Here is a 22,642-nt window from a genome sequence, read left to right on the forward strand (position 1 = left end):
AGAATCGCTTGTGATACAATAAGAGAAGAGGTTTTTAACAAAATAGCAAGCAATGGTGGTTGGCCAAAAGGTATGTCCCTTGTGGTAAGCCAAGCGTTGAAAATGTTGTGTGGAGGTATATAAGACATGGTATTTATGAACACAGACTTTAGACAACCTCAGTTCTTCATTCTTTGACTCACCCCACCACCAACAGCCCATGCAAAAATAATTTGTCTGCAGGGGAAAAACTCCGTATTGTTCATACAAATCCCCGGTGGGACGGAGACGTTCGTAGCGTTGGGACATCCGTAGATAATCATGTGATGAACCAGATTCCCGTTGTCACGTTGTATGATCGGATCAAACTGTGAAGGGGAAAGATACATGTTACTGAAAGGTCTCTTGTATTGATGAGCAGGAGGGTACACTTGCATTCAGATATGGCTCTCAGTTCTTGTAAGATGTCATATAATGTATTCACTGCCAGTGGAGTTCTCTACTAGTCACAATTTTTCCTGTTTTTCCGGAGACTCATTCATGTGTCCAATACAGAGATCATAGACAAGAGTTATTTTCAGGCTATTTACACACATGATTACATTTCCAAACAAATTAACTCAAGCCTAATCCTGCTACTTTATGGTTATCCATAAAATCTCCTATGAACCTATCAGCTTTACACTCACTCCAGTTTATTTAGGCAAGCCTTGCTCATTGGAGGATCATAATGAATTATAATGTCAATCTGTACAGTGGCAATTCTTCACTGGACTGAAGTCTGGTCCACTGTTAAATAGGCATTGAGCTAACTCATTCGTACCATTAATTAGAGCTGTAATTAGTATATTTACTGACACCCTCAAGCTTCTATTTCATTTTAAGCCTTCAGCATTGTTTTGCAGTTAATAAACATGTTAGGAGTGCCTTGATAGATACACCCTTGAGTGTTTTACGGAACCTATTTAATGGCCACATTTCTTAATATCTAAATGTAAGAATATTGCTAGGCCATTCATGTTTTTTCTGATGTGTATTCCTTGAGACAGAGCTCACAACTCACCAATGATTAAATACATTTCTTCTGGAGATCCATAATGAATATGCATAATAAAATCACATATAATGATACTCTTAAGAGAATATTTGCATACTTGCTAGTCATCCTACTGGGATTTACTATTCATTAAATAAACAAGTAAACCCAATACCCCGTCCATTTGTCTCTAGATAATTAATAATCAATTTGTTTTTCCTTCTGATTAGTAGGAGTTTTAAGTAGGCCTGGCCAGAGTTCATGGAGCTGCTCTAAGCAAAACTCTGCAAACAGCCCCCCAAAAAAACTCCACCTCTGATCCACTAGAGGCGGAGTACGGTACATCATGCTATTTGTGCAGATGATATTTTTAGCACCAAGAGATTCTCCCCCGCAGTAAAATCAGCACAAATGACATCACGCAGAGTGCCCCGCTTCTTTCTGCAGCTCGATAGATTTTCTACTTGAGCGGCAGCTTCCTCAATGCGAGCAAAAGTTGCCTCAATGGGAGCAGCATCTTTCGCAATATGAGCATAGTGACCTCCCACGACCGCCTGTGTTCAGAAGTCCAGCAGGGCGGTGGTCTCTCAAATGTTTTCTCTATCTCATCAACTTAACATTGGCAAGCTGTGCAAGCGAAAACACTCCACTCTGCATCGCTTTGCAGAGTTTTTCGGAACTCTGTGCGGAGTATGCACAACTCTTCAAACTACACAGTTGGAGTGGAATTCTTCACTAACCCCTTGTTTTAAGTTGCTTTGTTTGTGGCCCTATGCCCATCAGCATTGTTGATTGTTAATATATAGTTATGTTTCTTTGCTTCCAAATACTTCACTGTTCTGAGAATTTATACAGGGTAAGACAGTATAGTTGTTACCAAATGTCCCTGGAATATATTCCTGGACCTCCTGTAGTATTGGACAACCCTCCTCAATTAATAGTGTGAAAAGGAACACAACCTTGCACCAGTCTTTCCTTGCTTTTATGTGAAGTAAACTGCTTATCACATTAATCAGGTTCACCTTGGATGCATCCATACTAGTTTTGATGGAGTCAGCCATTGTTTTTTTTCTGTGAATATCACTAAATGCAACAGATTTAGAGATTGAATAGACGGGGTTCAGAGTCCATATTTTACCACTATAATGTACCTTTCATAGCACTGGACACTCATAGAAGAGCAATGTGCAATGTGGATGTTAAGGACCAGGGTGCTATTTAACTGGATAAACATGCCTGGTCATGACGTTGGTGGTGTATAGTCAGGTAAACCACCAGCATCAAGCAATATAATGGTCAATTACATGAATGCCAATCAATGCAATGTTCTGAATTCTAAAATGATGAACATGGCACATGGGTTAACAAGGCAATAAACTCTAATGAGTAAGCAGAAAGTTACCTTATAGACGTGATGCTTCACTTGCACCTGAGGCAGCGGTAGGTATGCACAGCCATATGTCGTGTCAGTAGATGGCACAGGAAACTAAAAATTGGACATGAGGAAAAAAGATAATGTAAGAGCACAGTTTGTAACACCCTGATGGAGGATCCTTTCAATAAGAATTATTCTACAACAAACCTTTTCAAGTGTCTGCTGACAATACTCAGAAAAAAATTGCTTTACTCTCTAGCTTTACACGTTTGTCTCTTGCTTAAAAAATGAGTGAAAATCAACCCATTCACCAGTACAGAGGCAGGGTTCAAATATGTGCCTGGAATGCCTACACCTTCAGAATGTTAAAATGCCTAATGATGAGCAGTAATATTGCTTAAGGAAATTCCAACCCCTGCTCAAGGAGTCTTCAAAACTGGCCATGTTAAAGACCACAATCAGGTGGAATAAAGGGATCTGTCTACCAGCCAAGCAGGCTCTGCATGTAGATGCATCACCTTTATGTTTATGTATCTGCCAGTAAAAACATAGAAACAAGCAGTGATACCTGTTACTTCCTACCTGCTTAAATCTAAACCTAAAGCAGATATCATAGGAGGAATTTCATTAAGAAGTGTTTGCAAGCTCAATTATAAGTGTAAGAAAACAGGTCACTAGATGTGTGGCCTGCAGAAGTAATGGGTCCACATTAGCCCTACACTGGGAACTATACACCACTTGTAGCGCTTGACTCTCTCAGGCAGCAGGGCAGCAGAGGTCTACTCTTGGGAGGTGGTGTAGGCAAGTAATCACTATTCTTGATTCCTGAGAGCCGCTCTCTTTGTTGTAGCCTCGCTCTGCACTGACAGCATTTTTCTATTCTTTACTTTTTCTCTCTGGGTAGCCTGGTCCTTCTCGAGGACCCTGTATGTCCTGGATGGTGAGGGAAGATCAGGGAGCCCACCCCTACTACCCCACAGGCTACCCCATATTCCACTCGGTTCCCCCGCACAAGTAATGGGTCTACATTTGCCATCCATTGGGAACCAAAGACTCCATTGAAGTGCTTACCTCCCTCAGGACAGCAGAGGAGAGCAGTCCAAGGCCAACTCAAGGGAGTGTCTCTACAGACAAGATAAAAAACACCACTGACTTACCCTATGAGTGTATTCTAACATTATGAGGCCTACCCCAGGTCAATATCCAAAACTGAGTCTCCTCCACATCAAGCTACCTGGGTGCAGTTACCAGGCTGCGAAGGACAGGAGTCTCCCACGCACAGCCCATCTGCACAAAAATCACAAATGCCTTAGACCACTCCAAAACACTTTTTAAGTTAGTAAAAGAGCTGGCTGGCTCTAATACGTCTCAACTTCCACCTGAACTTAACAAAACTCAATGTGACCTGTTAGCCGCCTTCTTTATCAATAAAGTCGACAAAATTCACCAAGATATTAACCAAGCTTCTAATAAATGTAACTCAACCTCTGAAGTTACCTCCAATTGTCCATCACCTATCCCGGGTACTCCTGACTGTTCTACTCTGGTTGATGCATCTTCTGTCAGACTTGATAGTTGGCCCTTGCTGAATCCCGATATGGTTCAAAGGCTGCTAAAAACTATTAAATCTGGCTCACCCAAAGACCCATTGCCATGCTCAGTCCTAAAGCAGCTTAACAGCAATGTTTTGGCGACTATTACTGATCTTCTTAATGCTTCGTTACTGGAACAATGTGTACCCAGTGAATGGAAGCATGCAATGATTCATCCACTTCTGAAGAAAGCTGGCGCAGACCTCAATTTGCCAGCTAACTTCCGCCCAATATCCTCGCTGCCCACCTTTGCAAAAATATTGTAGAAGCATGTACATCGCTGCCTTACTGATTTCATTGCCACTCATGACCTGTTACCATCCCACCAGTCGGGATTTCGTGCAGGTTTTTCCACAGAGACCACCTTACTGGGGGTAACCGAAAATATCTGTCGCATGGTGGACAAGGGCGAAACAGTGGCACTTGTGCTACTCGACCTCAGTGCGGCATTCGACACCGTGTCGCATGCGGTCCTCGCCCAGACACTCCACTCTCTGGGCATCCGTGGAGCGGCTCTCAATTGGATTAGATCATTATTGGAAAACCGCACGTTCCAGGTCTTCTCACAAACTGCTTGCTCCGATCCCATGACATTTAAACACGGAGTTCCACAGGGCTCCATTCTTAGCCCGTTGCTTTTTAACGTGTACATGAGTCCCCTGGCCAAGATAGTGGAGGAAACAGGGCTTTTAATGTTTTCTTACGCTGATGATTCCCAGCTGCTCTTTTCTTTATCAGCTGCAGATTCTGACAATTCCTCTCCCCTACAACTCTGACTTAGTAAACTCGCTGAATGGATGCAAAAAAACTTCCTAAAATTAAACGGCGAAAAAACCGAGTTAATCGTGTTAGGCAAAAACAAAGAACTCTGGGGACCCCAACACTGGCCAACTGAAATGGGCACCCTCCCTAACCCTGTCACTCAGGCTCGCAACTTGGGCGTCATTATTGACGACTCACTCAGTCTACACCAGCAAGCGGTAAAGACTTCAGCCACCTGCTTCGCCATACTAAAATGGCTAAAAAAGATCTGTTGGATGCTGCCTGAAAACACCAAGAAAACAGTTGTCAATGCCCTAATAACATCTAGGCTAGATTATGGCAACGTTTTGTACCTGGGGGCGAACAAAGTCACTGCCCGCAGGTTACAATCAGTACAAAATGCAGCAGCCAGACTACTCTGCAAAATTCCCATCTTTACTCCAACCACTAAATATATCAGGCAGCTACACTGGCTAAAAATTGCAAACCGAGTTAAATTTAAATCCCTATGTTTTATGCACAGGATTTCCACTAACACCGCTCCAAAATATCTGCAAAATCTGGTGCGCCCCTACCGTCCTTCCAGATCTCTTCGGTCTTCCACGGCAAATCATTTTGAAATTCCAAGGATCAAGCTGTCACGCATGGGTGGCAAGTCCTTTTCACTCCTAGGACCTTCTCTTTGGAATTCAATGCCACACACACTGCAGTCTGAGCCGAATTACATCAAATTCAGAAAAGCCTTAAAAACATGGCTCTTTAACATCTAGTTTTCTGTGACTGCATTGCTATTGGAATCTGCTGCGCCGGGAAACCCTTTGTTGGGTAGCTGTGCGCCATACAAATGCAAACAAAATAAAAAAATAAATAAAACAGCCCAAACATGCGTGCACACACATGTGCACATGTGTTCATGTGTAACCAGCCAATTGCTCCTTCCCTTCGCTGCATCACAGCGGCCTTATCTCAGGAGGCAGACACTGGTGGTAAACACTTGCAGTCAATTTTGCATGAGTTTACCATACGTGAGTCAAAGGTTATGAGGCTCCCCCACAGTAAAAGGGCAAAAACAGGTGACCAAAAAGTGAAAAAGCTGGGCTGATTAGATGGGCAGAACCCATTGTCTCAACATATAATTGATTATATAGATGAACAGAGGGATAATTGTGATAACTACGAAAAAAAATATTGACAGTTTTCCACAGTATTATTCACCTTCAGGCACTTGTTTCTTTCAGTATAGTAAAACATGAACAAAGGACTAGCATTTTTTTCAAAGGAAGGAGGCAGGCATAAGCTGTTCTTTGGTATAGTTATCGCTGTGGTTGTCTTTCTCCTCAGTACAGTCTGTGTGGCGGTCGTAGCGAAACCACCTCCTCTCCAAGGACTATTCATGCTATGGGGACGGTAGGACATACATACTTGGTCTTAATTTAAAGTATTGAAATGTACCTGGAAAATGTAATGACACCAACATCTATCGGCATGTTATGTCCCATTTTGAGGCTCATTATTCAAAGAATAAAGCCAGAACACCTCGAAAATGTTATCATGTGCTATAATTATTGTGCAGGACTCTGGGTCCCTTGTAATGAGGCCCTCTTACTTCTTTGGAAAATTATTGTTGAAAAAAAACTGATCACAAAATTGGAGTAGTATTTTGAAAGCAGTAAATAGCACATCTGGATAAAAGTCCTTCACACACTCAAGTCGACCTTGATACTCTTTAATGTAGTCATCGCTTAAGTTGAGCCAGTTGTTTCTGTTGCTCAGCACCGGCACGTAATCATCAGCACTGCCGCTTTTCATGAGCACCAGTTAAGGACACAATCATTTATGGTAAGCATGGGGAGATTACATGATTTGCCCAGAATCACAGGATGTTGAGCCAGACGCTGAGACTCCAACCTGGTTCCCCAACTCCGAAGTCAGCAGCTCTTGCCATTACACCACAACCTCTCCCAACTTTCATGGTTAGTAGTTGGTTATGTTTTGGGTAGCGCTAAGAGGAGAAATGTGCATGTGTCAGCTGCCACCTGAGGAGAGCCCCAGCACTTTTACAAATGAACCACTTAAGTCAGCAGTAGAAGGTTTCTAATCATCTTTTTAGAGGACTCAGAACCAAAAATGCTCCTGGATGGGACAGACATAAGTATAGGGAATACAGCCCTCTAACCAAGACCACAAATCCGGTACAGACAATAATACCATCCAATCATGAGCATGTGTCTGAGCATTGTTCCAGTACAAACATATGGTATATGTTGTAAACAATAGGTCTGCCTAGAGACAGTGGAAATAGGACCTAGGATTGTCCATTAGTGCCTCATGATTCTTGTGCAATGACACAAATCCTACGATGGATGAGCACATGTGCACACACAGTGGCCATCTTGGAATGGGATAACAGATGGCTGCTTTGGGAGCACGTGCCTGCGTGTTTATCCAAACACTGGAAGCGCGAGTATCGAGATGAAAGTTTTACGACATTCAAACCACTGGCAATGCCCACAAGCCAGGATCGATCTTTAAAGGGAAGACCTGTTAACTTTAAACTGTTTTCTTATTAGTGCATGTTGAATACTTCAGTTGCAAAATGATCTATTTCTTTGGTGGCCCAGGCATCCCTGCTCTTTTCCTAAGGTTCCATCAACCCCAAACTACCAATAATTGGAATCATTTTTCCTGCTGAGATGGGGACAGTTTTAAAGGCAATCGCCTATAATTGATACCTATAGATCCCATTCTATCGAACACACCATGCCTGATGATCAAAGCCCAACAAACACGGCCTCTTTAAGATATACTTTACCACAGATACAAATGAATACTTAAATAAATACAATTTTTTTAGAAAAAATGCTCACGTTGGTCATTTTTAGGTCGTAGGAAAAGGACGGAACCGGATCAGGCTGTGAGACGGGTGTCTCTGACAGCAGCTGGACAGACGCCTGGAAATGTTGATTCGGTCCATGGTACTCAAGGGTGTCGGTTTCCCCGAAGGCAGCGATGATGCGCTGGGTGTTTGCCTAAACAGGGGGGAGATAGAAGCCATTATGTTACTTAACATTCTGTTTACGTTATTTCATATTGATACTAAATTGAAAAACAGACTTATTTTCAGGAATTGCAGTTTCTCCTATTTTTACGCAGAAGTGAATGCATTAACAGTGACCTTTAATAAAACAAACTTCGATACTAAAGAATCCCCAAGTGTCTGATATGAATGTTTTGAAATTTAAAGGTCTTCATTCTTTCTCAATATTATTCAAAGTCAGTTACCTGATTAAGGGGAGCTAGCATAACATAACGTGTATTTGTAAAGCACCTTTTCTATCGTCTTGGCGCTACATAGCAGGTTGGAATTGGCAGTACAGCAGCATTCAAAAAACAGGTGCCCAGTGAATGCCAAGCTCCGCCCCCAGGCCATTATAACACTGCAGAAAAATTAAGAAACTGTTGGGGAAGTCAAACCTAGGTATTTTATTGGGTAATATGGGGGCATCAGGTTCAAAGGTTATCCAGCCTATACCTCTCAGTGCCTCAGGTCCTTCCAAAGATGGCACTGCAATTAGTGGCATCAGCCACAGGGCAGCACCCCTTCATATCCTGGAGTGATGACGGATCGGTCCCCGCTATTCATCGGGGACATTTAATGGTCTTGCTTGCAACAGGATATTGGGGCTTATTTACAAGGCCAGTGCCCCAGCGGTGCGTCGCTTTTTCCCATGTTAAACTGTTGCAAGGATGACGCTACAGGCGTGTAAATAAGCCCCACTGCTTTTGGATGCCGTAAAAGACCGGACATCCTTTGATATTACTGGTGTGAAATGCTGGTCGGTTTGATCCCAGTGGGGTTTGAGGACATGCTGTTGTTTGGGGGATTTTGACCAGAAACTCTAATGATCAGTGTGTAAGTGATGCTTCTGAGACAAAAGTTGTATGGAAGCTACAATATTGAGTTTGATTGTGGTGCACCTTTATTCCCTATAAACTAACCTAAATTTTCTTTAAAATGATCATCCCCTTGGATATAGGGTTTCAAACAATAATTTCAGTGGGGCAAGATTTTACAGCATATAGTTAAGGCACAATGTATCGATCCTTAAAGATTTTGTGCACTCCCCTTGTTTACTGTATCAGACGATGCACAGACATAATATCGACTCCAAAATATCGTTTGGACAGAATATCGAGTCAAAAATATCGTTTGGACAAAATATCGACAGGACAGAATATAGACAGCCAAAATATCGTTTTTAAGGTAGGTGAAGTAATATCGACTGTAAATAATATAGAAAGTGAAAATATGTAAGTATATAATATAGATAGTAAAAAAAATCGTTTTTATTTTTAGGGTTCAGGGTCAGTTTTGGGTTTTTGGGTAAAGGGGTATTTTTAGGGTTCAGGGTCAGTTTTGGGTTTTTGGGTAAAGGGGTATTTTTAGGGTTCAGGGTCAGTTTGGGGTTTTTGGGTAAAGGGTATTTTTAGGGTTCAGCGTCAGTTTTCAGTTTTTGGGTAAAGGGGTATTTTTAGGGTCCAGGGTCAGTTTTCAGTTTTTGGGTAAAGGGGTATTTTTAGGGTTTAGGGTCAGTTTTCAGTTTTTGGGTAAAGGGGTATTTTTAGGGTTCAGGTTCAGTTTTGGGTTTTTGGGTAAAGGGGTATTTTTAGGGTTCAGGGTCAGTTTTCAGTTTTTGGGTATTATTTTATTATATTTTGTTACTATATATATATATATGTTTTAATAAATATGTAATAAAAAAATATTTATTTAACTTTCATTAATTATTTAATTATTATAAGTTAATTTAAGTAATTTTAAGTATATTTTAGTAATTAATTATTAATATTAATTTAATTTAACACTGTTTTTAGTAAATACGATATTTTTTACAACTATATTTTTGTAAACGATATTTTTAACTCGATATTTTTGTACTTACCTGTTTGTAGATAGAAACTCGATATTTTGACTGTCGATATTTTGTCAACGATATTTTTGATGGTCGATATTCTGTCCCTCGATATTATTTCAGTGATCCGTATCAGACTACTGCCTCTGCGTTTCCATATAGTTCTCTGATAAATGAGATTATGGATGGGTCCACGGCCAATGACTGCATGATCGACCACAATTTGTTGTGGCTCACGCAGTCAAAGGCCACTGACAGATACATAAACGCCAAAATTAGCTGCCCCTGTTTAGTAACTGAGTATATTGTGGTGATTTGGTATGGTTGTGCCGCTCCCCTTCCTGAAGCCGCATTGGGATTCAGCGAGGATTCTGTTCTCAACTGCCCACTCCTCCAGCCTATTTAGCAGCAGTCTGCCCATTGACTTTGCTGTGCTGTCCAATAGAGAGATCGTGCGGTAGTTAGCCGAATCTGCGCCGCTCCCCTCCTTATGGATTGGGACTATGATGGACTGTCTCCAAGACGGCAGAGGGCCGGCTTGAGCTATGGCATTCAATGCTGTTGTGAAGACCGGTACCCAGAGAGGTGTATTAGTTGTAAAGACATCCAGTGGAACACCATCTGGCCCAGGTGCCTTCAGCACTGGTGATTGATTTAAAGCTACTTCTACTTCATCTATGGAGACCTCCAGTGCTGGTGGAGTCCTCGAATATGGCTCAGGTAGATCCAGCATTTTGGGTGTTTGATCCTGGAATATTTTTGGGAAATGGCTTATCCATGTGGCCTCTTCTATGTGGAAGTCCAGAGATGGCCCACTCTGTTTCTGGAAAAGAGGCACTATTACCTATTTTCCAGAAAGATTTGCTGTATTTGGAAATGGAAGCTGATCTCAGGTTTTCCCAGGCTTTGTTGGCTATCACCTTTTTTCTTTCCTGCCTTGCAGATTTATAAGCAGAACTGAGGCTTCTGATAACATTTTCATCTCAAGGTTGTGAGTTGGGTGCTTTATGAAGATCCGCTAATGCTCGTGAGCAAATTTTCACAAACCACCTTTGTTGTGAGGGTGTTTTTTGGGATATTTTGACAAGTAAGGTGCTGCATTATTGAAGTTAGAATTCTGCTAAATGCTTTCATGCTTTGGTTAACCTTGGTTAACCTTGGAAGGTAAGTTCAAACACAAACAGATCTCCTTATATGTGGAGGACACTATTTTCAATAACAATTTTGTTGGGTCAATGTTCTCCCATTTTCAAGTGTAGCCGTTTTTCCGGGCTAGTGTTGGTTTGGGTAAGCAATTGGTGCCCAGTCTTTAGGGTGAGTGCCAGCTAAACGTAAAATGCAGAAAGGAGTGATCACTGAATTTAGACGGTGTGACCTCAAAGTTCTTAATGTTTCTGCATGAGGACATAGGGAACAAAATGAAATCAATACTTGAGGACCTCCTGCCAGATGAAACATTGCCACCAGTTGTTCTGTGAGAGAGCATTTTGGATTATTAATTTCCAAGTGCCAAGCCATCAGTAAGCTATTTAGGGTGTTACTGTAGTTATGATGGTTGAAATGAGTCAGGGGATGACCCTTTTCATCAGTAATCCACATATGGTAGGGTTAGTGTGATTACAAGTGTGAGAGTTAAAATCCCTGACCCATATAATAGATGGCCATCTGGTATAACTAGAAAGCAAGCTCAGTTCTTCTACAACCCCTGCTGGATTTATGAAGTTGTTGTTGTAGAAATGTATTAATACTAAATCAGGATTTTTCTGTCCCCTCGCTACTATGATGTGAAAGTAATTTGAGCTGTTAAACACGAATGTGTTACCAATGAGTGTTATTAGACTCCCTTTGGGTCTACCTTTGATAGAAGGTATGGCTTGCTTGAAAAAAGAGCGATAGCAATTTAGGAAAAAAGGTTTCTGTGCCCATGTCTCCCTCAAACAAATTATGCTCATGTCACTCAGCCCTGATTCCCACACAGAGGATTGTTTTTCCTTTTTAAAGCCAGCTATGTTCCATGAGATGAGTGAAATAGCTCCTTCGTCAGGTTGGAATGAAAACTCCCCCCTAGGGGCAGATGATGGTGGGGATAGTGGGTCGTGTAAGTCCAATATGGTAGTAGGCGAGCCACTCATCCTGGTGGCTCCTCCTGTCACAAATTGTTTTCCCTCACCCTCAGACTCTTAAATGCTGGGTGGGGATAGTGGATTAAGGAGGGAGCAGAGTCACTCACAGGTGCCCAAATCCTCAAGTGCAGCATATCTATTTCCAAACAATGGGTTGTGCTCAAATAGCTGGGGAGTGCAGGTTAGGTTATTAGCTGCCAGGGGTACCACAATATTAGTCGTGATTTTGAGTCGAGGTAATGGTTTGTAGAAGAAACCCAGCGGGACTGTGAAGATCTGGGATTGTATGGTGGGAGCTGATGGTAATTGGCATAGTAGGTACCTCACCAGAGCGTGATTGTCGAAATTAAGAACAATGCAGTTGTTGTTAATTCAATTTGTCCCATGACCCACCCAAGGTAGAGTCACAATCACAATAGGGCCGTGGTCTAAAAGCTCAGGCGTGGGAGGGTCCATGGAGGAATCAGTGCGTTTTGACCTGTAGTCCAAATTAGGCTCTATTTTCTGCCTTTTAGCTTGCAATGAGTCGCAGATCCTACCTATTTTCTCTGCAAAGTAGTGAATGAGTTTGTCAGCAAGTTCCTGAGAAAGCACAATGGTTGATCCTGCAAGTGACCATTCAATTTTAGAAGCTTCCTTAGAGGTGTTCTCCGCAGCCGTAACCGGCTGGGAGCAAAATTCAGCTTTTGCAGATGCTATGAGTGTTTTTTCATATTTAAATAGTTCCTGTTTTAAATCAAAACTTAAGACTTAAAAGGAAAGTCAGTGCACCACATCCCTTCCTAAATTCATACACCTTTTTTGGACCACAGAGAGTTCAGTGGTGTACCAAGGTGTGACCTGTCTGGCTCTTTTTGAACTGACTTTTTTAAGTGCAGAGCCACATCCAGTTAAGGTTCAATATAGAGAGAATAGTGATTATAGCTGTTGTCTAAAGAATCAAAGTTCAGTTGTTTATTGACCTCCGCCAGGTATCTGATGAGTTTAGGAATAGCAATTTTGCTCCAAAGGCGTTTAAATCAAGGTGCCATATAGCTAGCTAAGCCCTGAGAACAGTCAGATTTTAGATTCAAAATATCAAGATAGGTATTGACCAGACATGAGGTAGGGTTTTCACAATGTCTGTAGATTTTTCTGAACCATAAACTAAATCCAATGTATGGCTCTTGTTGTGCTTGGGGACTCTGGACATTCTGGTAGAGCTCTACGGATGTTATGCCTTCAATAAAAGTTGAAATGGGATTAGAGGGAGAAGATGTTTCAATCCACAGTTCAAGGTCCCAGATCATCAATAAATTAGACAGAGACAAAAACAGAGGCAGAAAAAAGTAAAGGAGAGCATTACCCATATAACACATTTCTGTTTTATTTGCATTTTTATGTGTACCTGCTTTGGAGAATATGTCAGAAAGTTTATTTTACTGTTCATATTTTGAGGTCTTCTGTGTCTTCCCCTTTCAACCCTTGCAACTGGTAAGAAGAGCTGAGTTGCTTTTCTGCCTGATTTGCTTTCTGGCATGAAAACTGTAGCTTGCTTAGGCCCATTGATTGTAAAGTGCCAAAAGATACTGTACCTGTCTGCCTGAATGGTACTTTAATTCAAAACATTCATCTGTAATTTTTACCAATGCCTTTGTTGGTTTTGGATCTGCTTTATCGTGCAAAATGTAGGGGTTACAAAACTTAAGGTGTTATATACAATATCATGTTGCATTTCATCATGTTTAATGTTCCTAATTGTGACTATGCAAAACAAAACATGCATCCCTCTTAGGGTTGCCACCATTTTCAGAGGCAAATACTCGCCATTTCATCTTGTGTAATAGATTTCGGAACAACTGGATACTTAAAAGTGAATCTCAAAAAAAACCTTTTTATTCAAATTTAACATGGCAATTGTGCCTCAATTTAATTACATTATCATTCAAAGTATTTTTGACATCTCTAAAATACCTTTAAGTAATTTCTCCTGTCTTACAATCACTTTTCTTAGGATGATATTGAAAAAGGAAAAAACTATATTTTTGGCTGTACCTAGTTTCATTTTCACTAACCTTGACATACAAATACTTGGCCGGGCCAGGGGGCAACGTAAGCCATAAACCCTGCAACTTTAGGATACTAACTTTTTCTTCAGATGGGTCTTATTTCTGAAGATAAACCACACTCACAATAAGGTAGAAAGGCTTAAATCGCAAGATGGAACATGCACATGTCCAACACATTTATGTATAGAGGTTGCTCCAACACAGACCACAGACTCTGTTCTGTTATGTTGCACATGTCATCAGTGTAGCACAATGAGAAGATGTCAGTAACTGTGGCACACTACAACTGTTCAGGACTGAAGGGAGACCAACCAACAATAGTGCATACCCAGAAAGAAATAATGGAATATCTGAACCTAAGATTAGAAGCACAGGGCTTGCAGAATCACATCCTGTATAGTTACAAACCTCTAAGGAGGAGGATAAATCATCATAGAAACTGTTTTCACTTTGCTTTCACGACAGTCAACCTCTGTGTTGGGCCTAGATGGTAGTTCTGATTTTTTTTGTGTAGTCCACGTCATGCAGGTGGGTCATGATATGCTGAAGTTGTTCTGTGGCCTTGGTAGGGGGATCCTACCTTCATCAGTCAGTCATCCAGATGGAGAAACACACAGGCTCCTGACCATCCCAGTGAAGCTACCAAGGAAACCAGCACTATGTTAAATGCCTAAACAATGGAATGAGAAACTGAGACCCAACCGCAAATCTCTGATCTCGTGGAAAGCCTGTGAGCAGGATGGAGCAGCAGATGAAAGTAGGCATCATGGAGATCTAGGGGGCTAGGTTAAATCCCCTCAAGATAATGGCCAAAAGAATCTAGCCCAAAATCAAGAGTGAAAGTCAAAGACTGTTGTCATACTTTCTGAGGAAGTACAAAATAATGGGAGCAGAATTTGTACTTCTAAGGTGAACACTTTTGAGGACCCTTTCTTTGTCAGATCAAGAACCTCCACTTCCATCTTAGGTGTGTGTGCAAAAAAGCACTTTCTTGCATTTGAAGGGCAATCAGGTGGGAGGGACTGGAAGTGTAAGGCTTGGCCCTTGTGGATCAGCTCGATCATCCAATGGTGTGTTGTAATTGGTTCAAAACTAGCTGATACATAAAAAACATACCCCTCAGTGGAAGGTGGTTTTGTAGAGGGGGGAGGCAACAGAACCAGGGGAATTTGGCAGGACTAATGTTTTTTGCTAGTGATGGCGAAGCCCTGCTGGAAGGTGGTTCTTGTCCACTGGGGCTTACCTGAAGGGTACAGGTATTGCTTCTGTATGACTTTGCAGTTATTGGCTGAAACTAGCTTGGCAAATCTGTGATGGTCTTTGGGTCCATCAATAAACAGAAACTGGCTGAGGGGTAGTCTTCATATCCTAGATGCCACTTGAGGATGACCTGCGGGTCTGAAAAGAACTTCTGCTTTAACCATATGCAATAGGATTTGGACCCTGGAAACTAAGAAGGGGACTTTTTATGTAGTTACTGTCAAAAGCGGTGATGTTGCAAGTAGTGTCTCGGTCTTCTGTGGCGAGTGGAAAACTGAGCGATGCCGGTTCTGGAATAAGCCCAAATTATTGATTTATACGTACGGCTTACTCATTTGGAGACTATTGATTTTAAAGGTTGCAGAACCTTTAAAAAGAGTTCCAACAAATGCATGGTGCAACATTACCGTCCTGAAGATGGTCTGGTGGATCTTATAGACCATTAGAGAGACTGAAACGTCGAATCTATCACACCTTTTTGTTTTCATTCATGTTTTTTGTTGCATGTGAAAATATCTGACTGATTCCGATATATGGTTGATTTTATTTTACCCATATGTATAAAAAACAAAAGGTGTTGTGCTACTACTGTGAACTATATGTAGTATATTGGTTGCCGTACATGATAAATTGAGTTTTTTTCTCAAATTGGATTAAAACAAATATTTGTAATATACTGCTTTATTAGAAAGTCCCTGATTGCTGAATATTTGGTTCACATATGTGAAGTTTTTAAATATGAAATGATAGATAAATGATTCCTCTAGGGACGTTTGTATTTTGGAATCAAGAGTCATAACTGGCACCAGTGAGGGGGAGGCGTTGCCATCGAGCTTAAAGCGCTGCCTCTCCCCCCGCGGCGCGGGGCGCGCGCGGGCCAAGGGCTGGCCCGTCCTAGCCCATCATCTCCAGGAAAAGGCAGGGCAGGGCTAGTCCCATTCATTTAAATTTTGGGACACATTTCTAACAAAAATCTCTTGAAGACATTTTTAAGGTACTGTGTTGAGTTCAGTCTGTTCAACCCATTTTTAACTGTTTACTATTCACTTCTCTTCAGGTGTCCTAAAGTCGACTACCTTTGAAACCCCTTGTTTTCCTCCTTGTTGGTATAAATATCCCATTTGTGAACTTGTTGTTGACCTAAAGTAGCTGTTTTCGAGGTAGGAATGGGCAAAAGGAAAACTATGGAGAGTACGGGGAGGCTATTGCCCCAGCCACTGGGGTGGGCAAGGGGAAAAAGGCATGGAAAGCAGCAAAGAGTGCAACTGGTACCAACAATTGTGTTATGAATAGAATTGACAATCTTATTACGGAATGTGAAGGGCTTTTAGGAGTTGAATTGCCAGCCCCTTATGATTATGCTAATTCCTTACATGATAAGTTCATGTTATCACAAATCATACTAGGTCTATTAATGTCTTAATAGAGCTACTTATGGGTATTAATGCTCAAGCCCAACAGAATAAACAACCCACCCGCCCTCCTATTCAGGTACAGATGGTTTTCATGGTTAATGTCCATAAAATTGCCTCTAGGAGTAGATCTGAGAAATATGAATCTTTGAAAAATAAATCTATACATTGGTTATGTCAAGTTAGGGGTTGCTGCTTGCTGATTAGGGAATATATAATTAGGGCACGGAGATGCACGTCCAAAAATAATCCTACAGACTGCATCGAACTTACCCTGACCAGCCCTGACCTGGCGGAAAATCTTTTGGCAGTAGAGTATAGGTCCTGCCCCTCGGTCTCCTCATCCATCCAGATTAGGCGCTTTCCAACAATCACTGCAGCAAGGGCTTATGATAATGTGCTATCTCTGCACACACATTCAGAGGGTCCTTACTTGAGGCGGTTGATTGACTATGTCATGATTCACAGCCATTGCAGGAATTAGAACCCACCCTAACCACTCACATCCAAAGCGCCCCTAGCACTACTCAATCAGGTCAAACCTGAGTAATACCTAATCGACACAGTAGCCACCCTGATTGTAGCGCAACAGATTATTGGGCTGCACCAATTGGCAATACCTCGGTCCCATCTTCTTTTCTACCCCCCTTGGCCCCACTAAACCCTTTGGGTAATGGAATTCCAACTTCCCAGCTTAAAATCCTTTCCTTGAACGTGGCAGGTCTCCAAAAAAAATGTCTCTACTCGATTAGAATGATTTGATTGAGGAATCACATCTGTATATTCCAAGAAACATGGAGCCTAGTCCCACTATATAAGTCTGGTTATATTTGCTTCTTTACTTCTGCCGTTCACACCGGAGGTCCTATTGTTTGGGTCAAGATCGATATGGGTTGTAAAATCACTGAACACCAATGTGCGAGCCCGGATATTATGTGGCTCTCGATCAAGGGTAGTAGAGGAGGTGTTTATATAAGGTGGACCCCAGGGAGCAAAGTATCAAATATTGTCATTTCACTGAAACAGGAGTTATGCAATTGTCCAATTGTCCATCAGATTCATATGTTATGATTGCTAGGGATTTTAATTGTACATTCGAGCCTTTAAGCTCTGAAGATTTGCTGGAGGTAGATGAAGACGACGCCAAGTGGGGTGTCCCATTGTTAAATATACCCCCTATCAAGAAGTCGTCCTCGGTAGCAATTCAGATCAGTGCACTCACTTTAGAAGATGGATTAAGGGCTGTGAATGGTAGAACCCTCTCTGATGTTGCTGGGGCCAACACATACAACAGAGTGTCTTGCCCCTCTCAAATTGACTATATACTTGTTGACATTAGACTTTGGAGAACCCTAATAGGTATGGAAGTGGTTCCTTCTACTGATAGAGACTATCATACGTTAAGCATGACTATGGAAACCTCCTGGGCTCTTTCTTTCCCCCCAATCCAGGGCACAGGATAACTTATGTGGACTGAAGAATTGGTCCCTTCAAATTGCAGTAGGTACCTTAAATGGCCAAGAATTGCTGCACGAGAATCCCAAATGGTTCAGATTAGGCATACTCTCAGTGAAAATACACTTAAACTGCGGGAGGCCTTTAGTGAAAAGGATGGTTTGTCAAAGGTCCCAGAATTATATGAAAGTATGATGGCTCAGTTGGGCTCTTCATTTTTATCATAGCGAACCATGTTGATAAACCAGTTATATGCCGTAAAAATTCCCGGACTTGGTTTAATGGGGATTGTAGACAGAAGAAAAAGGCTTTGATTTTAGCAATGAAAAGCAGAAATGTTCCCTTAATAGGAAAAACTGCTGTCATCCATGCAAAGCTTGAGTGGGATGAGACATTCTGGCAAAACCTAAAGGATGCAAGCTTAGCCAGGGATCCTAATCTCTTTTGGAATATGGTTAGGCGGTCAGGTAATAAAGAACCTGATTTAATTCCTAATCATATTACAAATCAGGATTGGTTTAATCACTTTGGGAAACATTATTCTGGGTCTAATCGAACTGCCCAAGTTGGGTTAGTTGACCACCTAAGTACTTGTCCCATTTTGGATGTTATTGATCCTTTCAATACAGAAGAAGTAGAGGCAGCCATAAAGAAAATAGTCCCATCAAAAGCCTCGGGTTCAGATGGCCTCCCGGGGAATATTTTTCTAGCAGACCCCCCTCCACCCCCCCAAGTGGGCAAACTATATTACACTTTTATTCAATTCTATCGCAAACGATAGTGCAGTACCTGATTCATGGAAAGGTGCAGAGGTGGTACCTATTTTCAAAAAAGGTGCAAGGGATGACCCTGCCAACTACCGCCCAATCAGTTTGATTGATGCTCTGCAGAAAGTAGTTGGCAGGGTGCTGCTTCAGAGCATTCACCATCAGGTGGACAATAAGAATATCCTCTCTCAGTACCAAGCGGGTTTCAGGGCCCATACAGGGACGGTGGACCGAGCATTTAGATTGCTTTTAATCTACTGGAAGGTTGTTCTAATTGGCAAGGGCAGTCTTTATTTGGCCTTTATTGACCTAAAGACTGCCTTTGACCTAGTACCCAGTGTGCGGATGTGACACCTATGAGATGATACGGGGATCCTTCCGATGGTTCTGAATCTGCTGATACGCCTTCACGAGGGCAATTATGTACAAGTGAGGTGGGGGGCTCAAGACCAGAAGACAGACAGACAGACAGGATCCCTGTAAACAGAGGAGTGCGCCTGGGTTGTGTAATGGCGGTCACCCAGTTCTCTGTATATGTGAACGGGGAGGTTAGTTTTCTCCACTCTGCTCTTCACGGACGACACTCTCCTTATGTCTAAGAATCCTGCTGGGCATCAAAAGCTCTTAGATATATTTAATCTTTTCTGTGAGTCTAGGGGGCTGATTGTTAACACCTCCAAAACAAGGCTTATTGTGTTTAACCCCTTTAGGCCATATAGAGGTTATTTTATGTTAGATGGAACTCGTTTAGAGTAAGTCTCAACATTCGATTATCTAGGTATCTGGCTCGCTGAGAAAATGCACTGGCGGCATCACACAGACAAAATGCTTTTGAGCCACAAACGTGTGGCAGGAGCCTTAGCTAGAGAACATCGCTCCTCACAGAGCTGACCTGTGGCTCCCGCTCTTACAATCTATGCAGCCAAAGCAGTTAGTTCAGCCCTTTTATGGTGTCGAATTATGGGGTTTCAACAACAAGGATGGAATTAGTAGATCTGAACATACATTTTTAAGAGATCTAGTGATGCTTCCCAGCAAGCTACCACTAAAACCCCTGATGAGCGACATGGATAGGCGCTCTTTTAAAGACATAGCCAGGATAAGGCCATTGTTATCTTGGGCCCGCCTGTGTCGAACCCTGACTTTGCTAGTTACGCCTCCATGCTTACACAATTGATGGCCCTAGATGGCAACCAAAGAATCAGGTGGTTGCGCAACCTAAAAAAATCACTTTTTGCGCTTGGCCTCAAGGAGTCGTGGGATACCCAAACCCCACCTATCAAGGCTGAGCTCAAAAAGCGATATCCGTCGTGGGTCGATGCCCAAGAGCTTAGCATTTTGAGATTCGGAAGGCTCACAGAAGAACTTTATCTCCACAAGCAGCGCATACTTGTAGGACCTTACTTAGAATTTTTCCAGACGCCGCAAGACAGGGAACTTTATATTCAGTTTAGGGTAGGCTCACTCTCGGTACGAGTTCTAACTGTAAAGTGGGGCGCCCCACATCAGACAACAGCGGACTGCCCCTGCTGTAAGGCGCCAACTGAAAGCGTGGTTCATCTCATGTTTGCCTGTCCCGCTTAGAAGAAGGCCAGAATAAGATGGCTCAAACCAATCTGTAGCCAACTGGGCACCCGTGAACATAGTGCTGCTCTGCGCATTCCGAAATCCGACGCAAGGACCCTCTTCACCTGTGGCATCGCCAAGTACCTTGGCTGTGCTAGGATAGTAAGGTTTAAATCCCTATGTTTAACACTCTAAATTAATTATCATGTTTTTATATGTTTAATATCCTGTGGCCAATTGGTCTGTTTACTTCTATTACACTGTCCCTTTATACACCATTATGCACACAAGCTGGAATTGAATTAGTTTTATTGTTGTACAAAGTTTTTATCTGAAATAGTTTGCCCTTACTATCTTCTGGAAATTTGAATTTACTGTTTTTATGGATTGCATATTTTTTCTTAATTATTGTACCTCCTATTTTTATTGATGATTGTATGAATGTTATTGCTTTTAAGATACCTGTTATCGAAAAAAGCCATCTTTGACTTGGCATAACCAGCATTTGACACTGAAGCAGATTGGTTTAATCCGTGCAGAATACGTTTTTAGTTGTGAATGCTTTCATTTCTCATTCTATCTTGGTAGGATTTGTGCCAACTGTGAAGTGTGACTGGAACAATAAATCTGCCAGTCCAGTGTATTTTTGCAGAGGAAATTTCCTAAACTGCTGTTTCTGGCTTGGTGCTCTTCTCTTAGTATGCATTTCCAAAGCTTCACATTTTCAGCAGATGAAATAGCAAATACAGATAAAGTCATCACAGCATCCGCAATTTATAAGGATGCAACTACATTGTAATCATGTATAGTGTAATGTTAAAGATCCACAAGGTAGGCAATTATTTTACAGATAATGCCTGGTTTAGCGGTGTGCAATAGTTTAGCATGTCTATTGAGTAAAGAATGAGAAAAGATTTGGGGGAGTTAAGCCCTGTATTCTATAATAAGAGGACACAGTGTAAATAATGGTAGTGATGTTTTTGTGGTCAGCATAAGCAGTGTTGGAAGTCTGCTTCTCTGGAGCCTGTACAGGTGGTGATGCCTGGCTGGGTATTTTAAATAATTTCTCTGTGTAGCATGCAATCTTTCTACCTAATAATGCTCAGGTTGATCAGCAGGGTTGTAGGGATTTACAGGAGTCAACTATTTGCTTCTTTTAATCATTGGTTTTAGAGTGCCAAGCACTGCACAAAGAACTGTCTCTGAAACAATTCCATGGTCTGATGAATCATAAAATACTTTAGATTTCCCATGAATTTTGATCAGCATGGTAACTAAATCTAGGAGAACAAATCAGATAAAACATTTGCAGAGAGTAGGCTGCAATGCTAGGATCTTTTCACTTCGGATGCTGGGCTCTTGGGAAACTTCGGCTGAAACAGTGATATGTGCCTCAACTTTTTCATGTGGGCCAGAATTCTGAAACCACAGAGAGAGCCTGACAGGCAAGTTGACGCCAAAGGGAACAGGCAATGACTGAACTGTTCTTGGCTTTATTTCAAGATCATATTCTGTGCACCATTTGAAATTCAAAGGGTGGAGAGAATTCTATGTCCATTAAATTAGGGAGGATATTGAGATGAAAGCCATATACATTTTTACCATCTACCTTTTCTGGGCCTCCATCAACTGTATATTATGCGTCCTGTTCCTAACCTCTAAGTCGAATGGTTTGTACTGGGCATTTGCAGTAAAATATTTACTGAAACCGCACCATTTGTGGTAAAATAAATTACAATAAATGCACAAAAATAACTGAATGTGAGTTAAAAGACTAAAAGTGGGGTGTAGGTGGTCTATGAAGTAGAGGCGCCCTGCTGCTACTGCGTGTAGTGTGCTGAATGTCTGTAAGTATGGTGCCAAAAGTTAGGGGAAACACCCTATAACCCCTATGTGTGTGAAGGAGGATCCCACACAAAGTAATGTACCAAAGTCCTGTACACACGTATAAGTGTGTACAGGACTTTTGTTCATAACTGAATGTGAGTGTCTTTTATGCACACTGCTTTTTTGTAATTTCACGTAATCTTTCCGTCATTTTGCATAATTAGGCACAGGCAAATTCTACAAACTTGGCACACTCCAAACACAGAAGGGGAGATGTGTTAAATTTCTACTGGAGTACTCTTGCATTACAAAATCTATGCTTAACATCACACACACACCCTTGCACTGTGGTGCACAATGTGTGTGCTGACACAGGACACTCTAAAGTAAAGCAGCACGAAGGGAGCAACAAAAAGCACTGTATCTTAGTAGATATAGCACTCCTCAAATGTTCTCCTTTCATGCAACTCAACAAAGAAACTTTCATTCCAATCTGATCCAATATTTGCTCTTGTGTGAAAAGCTTA

At 41.7% G+C, this 22,642-nt stretch overlaps 1 protein-coding gene across 1 annotated transcript in view; it reads right to left on the reverse strand.

Annotated features, from left to right (window-relative positions):
* LOC144770848 (putative DBH-like monooxygenase protein 2) overlaps positions 1-22,642 on the reverse strand; it is a 138,202-nt gene that overhangs the window by 94,652 nt on the left and 20,908 nt on the right. The window contains exons 3-5 of the mRNA XM_078655628.1: positions 7,612-7,773; positions 2,418-2,501; positions 183-347 (exon numbers count right to left, since the gene is read on the reverse strand). Coding sequence (XP_078511754.1) covers positions 183-347; positions 2,418-2,501; positions 7,612-7,773 — 411 coding nt within the window. The remainder of the gene's footprint in view (positions 1-182; positions 348-2,417; positions 2,502-7,611; positions 7,774-22,642) is intronic.

This window comes from Lissotriton helveticus, chromosome 7 (genome assembly GCF_964261635.1).
Source record: "Lissotriton helveticus chromosome 7, aLisHel1.1, whole genome shotgun sequence".
In the NCBI taxonomy this organism is placed as follows: domain Eukaryota; kingdom Metazoa; phylum Chordata; class Amphibia; order Caudata; family Salamandridae; genus Lissotriton; species Lissotriton helveticus.